The sequence below is a fragment of the Antechinus flavipes genome, chromosome 1 (genome assembly GCF_016432865.1).
Source record: "Antechinus flavipes isolate AdamAnt ecotype Samford, QLD, Australia chromosome 1, AdamAnt_v2, whole genome shotgun sequence".
NCBI classification, from domain to species: Eukaryota; Metazoa; Chordata; class Mammalia; order Dasyuromorphia; family Dasyuridae; genus Antechinus; species Antechinus flavipes.
In genome coordinates, this window is record NC_067398.1 from 244,070,265 (window position 1) to 244,076,628 (window position 6,364).

General features: G+C 49.0%; 1 protein-coding gene across 1 annotated transcript; it reads right to left on the reverse strand.

Annotated features, from left to right (window-relative positions):
• Positions 1–1,440: 1,440 nt before the first annotated feature.
• On the reverse strand, positions 1,441–6,310 carry ORAI3 (ORAI calcium release-activated calcium modulator 3). The gene is made up of 2 exons (XM_051998893.1): positions 5,189–6,310; positions 1,441–3,400 (listed from the first exon to the last, which is right to left on the reverse strand). The coding sequence occupies exons 1-2, from the start codon at positions 5,417–5,419 to the stop codon at positions 2,684–2,686; spliced, it is 948 nt and encodes a 315-aa protein (XP_051854853.1). The 5' UTR covers positions 5,420–6,310; the 3' UTR covers positions 1,441–2,683.
• Positions 6,311–6,364: the final 54 nt, after the last annotated feature.

Genomic DNA, 6,364 nt, shown 5'->3' on the forward strand with positions numbered 1-6,364 from the left:
ATCCCTATCCTGGAGTTTGACAGAAATGCGAATCTGCGAGCGGGAGCGGGACAGCTCGCGGGAAGGGCGGAGCTTGGAGGCAGGGCTGACAGGGGGCGGGGCGGAGAGATGTGGCGGCGGGGCTGAGGGTGAGGGGGTAGGGAGAAGGGTTCTTCCTGAAGTCTCGGGGTCGAGCCCCAAATTTACCATCCTACCCCACTCCATCCTCATGCGGACTTGTGGACATTATAGTGGCGCTTTTGACCTTAGTGATCGAACTGTGGGCTCTGCTGGTCTCTGACCGTGACCTTGAACGAACACCTTGAGCAAGCGTAAACTCCTCCGAGTTGGTTTCCTTATCTGTGAAATGGGGATAATTCACTCACACCTCAAAGGGCCAGAAGGAGGATATTGTTCGGTGCGATCTAAGTGTGAAGTCATTACCCACATAACGAAGATTAAAATTGCAGGAACACGGGGGTCAAGAGTTTGAATATTTTGGCAACTATTTCCTAGATTACTCTCTCATCCCTAAAAGATTAAGATTAAATGATCACCGAGGTTCTTTTCTCTCTGAATTATATAAACTTTTGGGAAAAAATGAGGAACAATGTGGGAGGAGGACCGACTAAAAAAAGTTTAGGATCTAGAGAAAAGACCAAAAGAAAAAACAAACAAAAAAAACCAACCAAAACTTGGTTGGAAGGGGAGGGGTGTAGGTTGGAGCAACCTGTCCTGCCCCCTCCCCCATCCCACCTCCATCCCAATCTAGAAACATTTTCCCCAAATGTCAATTTTCAGGGGTTCAGTTTTTCCTCCATTCTAGTTTCTAGATGAAATATAAGGCTCAGTATAGACTCCTCAGGCCCTGTGACAGTTCCCCTTCCAAAGTGGGCCTCTTGGTATTATTTGCATTGGGACAGGCCAGATTAGGAAACTGGGGACTAGTCCCCCAGAACAGAGAAGGAATAAGTCACTCTGGTCCCAGGAACTGTCAGAGATAGCAGGGAATGTGCTAAACTAGGGCTTTGCAAGCAATAAAGGGAGGTTTCTAAAACAATTCCATCAGGCAATCTTGCCAATCACTTGATTCCCACTGGTCGCTTGACCCAGTACTTGCTCAACCTATCCCTCCTTCCCACCTCTACCCTCCTCAGGTCAGCCCACTTGGAGTTGAGTCTTTTCTACTCCTATCTGAACCTTTTTGTTTAGTTTCTAAGACTTAAGTTGCCATCTTCATAAGTCTGGATGCTTTCTTCTCTGGCACAATCTGCTGGGTCTTTTGCTGTCTCCAGGTAATCCCTTTGATCATTACCTTACCACCAAGGCACAGAACCCAAGCCTCAATTCTCAGGCTTCCATCTTCAGTTTTTAGTAACTAAAATAAGTGATCCCATCTGTTGCTCTTCCCTTTCAAGAAACAGAGAACCAGTCCTACTTTATCCTCCACAGTCATAATGATGTGTTTCAAATAAAGTTTATTGTACAAAAGAAAAGTACAGTGAAAATTCAGTGTCAGAGTTGATCCCCCATTACTACAGAGGAAGGGGAGGGCTCCCTGGGGTGCTTAGCGTGTAGCAAAATCTATGTGGGTGGTGATTTCTGGGATTAGACAAGACCTTCTCCACAGAAGTCTATCTCTCCATTCCCCCTTTAGCATCCTCCCCTGTTTCCACTCTAGCCAGGAGGAAGAAAGGATAGAACTTTGAGAGGAACAGGTTGTGTTGCCACAAAGACTAGAGGGGGGAAAGGCTCTGTTTGGAGGTAAGGCAATTTCTTCTGATGCATCAGAGCCATGGGGTAGTACTTATAATAAAGAGGCAATAGGAGGGGGCCCTCCAATTTGGAGGCACTGATGTATGCCCTATCCTTAGAGCTCCTAATAACTTGGAAATAAAATGTATTTGTTGGTTAGCACGGGGAGACCTATCCAAGTGGAAAGATAACTAACAATTCCAAGGGATGGGAGTAGGAAGACAAGTCCTATTCTCTAAGGGGAACCTAATTTACTCCATTGCATGGCCCTGGAGCTTCAGAGATAGGACTAAGACTGAACTTGGACAATCCTGAAAAGCTTCCTTAAACAGAGTATGCTTGGGGGACTCCAGGAAAATCAGCTCTGGCTTTGGGAATACCTCTAGAAAGCATAACTCTACTGGAAGAAAACCTAAGAAATGGGAGGGGCCAACACTTCAGGAACCATCAAAATGGGCATAGCTGCCATCAATTCTCAATAATGTGAAAACCATAGTGAATCAAATGTATACTTTTCCAAAGAGAAGAGGGTCTCAGAATGTACCAAGTCCCATCACTGTAGGCTCTATGGGAAAGAGAAGGCTAGGAGAGAGCGGCTCAGCTTTGAGGAAACCAAATGTGTCACTGGGATCTTCCTTGAAAGGCCAGCCTGGCCTGGCCTAACCTGACCCCACTACTCAGAGCTTCAGGGGAGAGGGGGAGGAAATAATGTCCCTCTACCTGAGTATGTTCTTCCACTCTATGATAGAGTGTAGGCTCCTCTTCTCCGTTCAGGGATCTTGGAAGGGGAATATAGACCTGAGTCAGGCTGCCAGAGGCCTCCTTCCTGGGCCTGCCTTGAGGATACCCTCTGGTTCTCTTGCTGGGACCCCTTCCAATCCAGCGATGTGTGATGGCTGGTAATTCATCTTCTATTTGCTTCTTCCCAAAGCCCTTGCTCTCTCCCACTTCACACAGCCTGAAGTTCTCCCTGGAGACGGCTCAGCTCTTCTAACTCCTGCTGGTGTCGATCAGTTTTATGGGCAACCAGGGATCGGTAAAAGTGGAGGGCAAAGGCAACAAAAACCAAGCCCACGGGTACCATGATCACTGTAGAGGCCATAGCAGCATGCCACCCAGGCCCATGGGGTGAGGCCACTGGCCCCTGGCACCTCTGTGAGCAGGTCACAGCTGGGGGCTCGACTCTGGGTGGTGTTACCAAGGCTGAGGTCACAGCGGGGGGGCTCAAGGGAACCACTGGCTCTGTCAGGGATAGTCCAGAACTTGGGCCCATGGAGGTTGGTGCATCAGGTAAAGGGCTCTCAGGACCCCTTGAGGCCAAGGAAGAAGGGATCTCAGGTACAGGGGCCACCGTAGGCCCCCCAATAGGCATGAACTTTACCCAGCCAACCAAGACCACTTCAGCTAGGAAGAGGAAAGTGCCCAAGGCTGTGGAAAACCCCCAGGCTAGCTCCACATAGCGGTGGAGTCGCTGATGGGGAGACTGGTGGACAGAATTGAGGTTGTGAATGTTGCTGACGGCCTCAATGTGGGGCAGCAGGCAGGTAGACACCATGAGGGCGAAGAGGTGGACGGCCACCAGCACCGTGGTACAGGCACTAAAAGCCACCAGCAGCCCTGGGGGGTAGTCGTGGTTGGTCTCTAGTTGGACCTCCACCATGGCCACCTGGAGAGGAGAGTCAGGGGTTCAGGGACCTGGTATATAACTCCCAAGCCTCCCCACCTAGATCCAGCTAATTAGACTTTACCTATTTCACAGAACTCAGGTTATCTAGCTCTATAACTGTATTTTCCCTTTTTGGGTCTTACAGAGCTTACCTGATTACTGTGGGGTTTGACAGAAGAGAAAGAAGAGGGAAAGAGGGCAGGGAGCCAGGTAAGAAGGTAGGAAAAATGTGGGGGGAGGGGAATCCTTTGGACCCAGTTATTTTAGGAAATTGGGACATGGCAGATGGCAACAGGTGCTGCTCAAAGATAGGGATCTGGGCCAGTCTCAGAGAAAATGCAACCAGAAGCCCTCCCTCTCCCTTTTGATGATCTATTACCTTACTCCCATTTCACTGCTTTCTCCATCGCCTTACCCAGCCCCCCTCTTTGCCATCAAAATTTTAGTAAGCTGCCTTCTAGACTAGAACCTACTTTCTACTCTGGATTACTACGTTTCCCCTTTGGAACCCAGACATCAGTCTTCCTACCCTTACAGGAGGGCGGCCTGGCCCCTTAAGCCGTCACCTCAGCAACATGGCAGCAGGGACTGGATTGTCTCCCTAGCTACAAGTTTGGACTTCAGGGCTAAAATTTGCTGTAGCCTTGTTATAGATCCTACATGCAAGGATGCCCTATTCTTCTCTAGGGTTATCAATATTCTCCACCACCCACCTTTCTGCCCTTCCTCCTGCAACAACTACTCTCCTTAGCAGGCCAAGACTTACTTCTGCCCCAACAAACACCACCTTCTAGGTGCCTTGGTCCTCAAAAATTCATCCTGATCTTTCCCCAAAAGGCAGAAATAGAGATGGTGGAAGTGGAGTGTAGGGAAGGAGAAGGAAAGGGACAAGGACTCTGTAGGATAACCAGTTTGGAATAATCTTTGGCCTGTTCTTATCTACCACCCATACACATTTTTCACCCTTTAAATGACATAATTTTGTTCAAATTTCTTATTGAGGAAACTGAGGTTCACAGAGGTAAAGTCATTTGTGAATTAATGGCAGAGCTCAGATAAGAACCTAGGTTTTCTAACTCCCAACTTATTCTACTTCATTTAAGTCTCAACTCCTGAGAGCTGGAGCACTGAATCAAAAGTCCCTTTTCTTTCATCAGAATAACATTGCCATCTAAGTCCTCCATTAGAATAGAATTTCCCAGGAGAGTGGAAAGGATACAGTACTGGTCTTTTAATCTGGAGATTTGCATTCTATCAGCAAACTCACTGGAAGACCTTGGACAAGCCACTTCTCTATAACTTCAGTTTCCCCAGCTGTAAAATGGAGGTGTTGCCTTAGATGTTTTCTAAGGCCCCCTTGCTGCTCTAAAATTCTGCAACCCAGCATTCCCTATCACTTTCCCAATCAGTTATCACCCTCCTGATCTGCATTCCAAAGCTTTCTCACCAGATTTTTCTTTTCTCAGATAGCTTCTCTCTAAGCTCCAGGCATTCTCACCCTATAGTCCTGTTCTCTGTACAGGAATTATTACTTGGCTCTAAGAGGCAGCCCATCACTGTTATCAGCTCTGACTGTGAACATCTTCCTCACTGCCTTTACCACATCCGGATTCTGACTCTCAACACCCAGGGTTGGCAGCCTTTAGCGCATCTACTATCCTGGAGCCCTGATGTTCCTCCCCTCCCCCATCCAGCATTAATCTTTATTCACCCTACTATTTTTCCTTTCTCCACTACTCCATCTCCAGTGCTCCCTCACCCCAAAGTCTCTAGAAGCAACCTCCTCACCATGGCAAAACCGGAGAGCAAGGCAGATGTTCGGCTGGAGGCCTTGAGTTTGGCTCGGCTGAGGTAGAGGCGGCGCCAGCTAAGAGCCCGCAAAGAGTGCTGGCTGGCTCCCATGAGGTCCAGGTAGCCTCGATGCACAAAGTCCCGGTAGGTGGCTGAACCTCCAGGGCTCTCTCCAGCCTCAGGGTTAAGGGGGGCCTGTTCTCCTGCATCCCCCTCTCCTCCTTTCATCCTGGAGAGTCCAGGCAAATGGGGAGGGGGGGAAGAGACCCTAGGGCTGAAACAGGGGCTAAGCCTAAGAGAGAAAAACTCTAGGAACTGTACCACCTGATTCCTAAGGAGCAAAAAGAGCGGAGAACACTAGGGTTCTGGATGGGAAGCCAAGAAGCTATGCCAGTGCAGGGAAAGTTCTAAGAATTCAAAGGAAATGCGGAGCGATCCTGAGCATCCTCAGTTTGCTGGTCAGATCTAGAAGTAGGGTGAGCAATAGGGAAAGAAGAGGAGAGCATCAGAACTAGGCAGAGCTAGGATGCTTGGTTCCCGGAAGGAAGAAGTCAGTTTAGAGCTTCAGGCAAAGAGGGCCCTAGAGGAGTAGGAGGCGGGAGCCCCAGAGGCTGAAAAAGGGAAGAGGCAGAAACAGGAACTGGAGCTAGGGGCGGGGACGGGGGGGGGGGGGGAGGGAGAAGGGCCAGCCACATGATGAGGGAGGAGCTGGGGAAGAGACCAAATCCTCAGTCCGAACACTATGGCCCAGAGACCCAGAAATGTGCCTGCATTGAGTTATCCTCTCCAACAGTCAGGATTCTTGGATCCCAGCTTCCCCCGAAGTTGCTTTTCTTAACTCCCCCCCGCCAAACTCTACATTTCAATCTTGGGGGGGTGGGGGAGAGCGGCGGAGTAGAGCCGTCGGTTGGACACAGATCCAACAAGTTATCAGCGCCTTAGATATGCCCTCTTTGGGTCGGGAGTTAAATCTTATAGGGAGAAAATCCCATAAAACCAAACTGGTAAAAATCTGAAGCTGGGGCAGACCGTGAGATGGGAGTATTCCTAAACACGAGTAGGAAGAGACCGTGGAAACTGGGTGGTCCATTCTCTCATTTGGTACACAAATCCTACTCTATGTACCCTGACAGTACTTAAGACACTTTCAGGGACCAGAAGTTTAGATTTCCT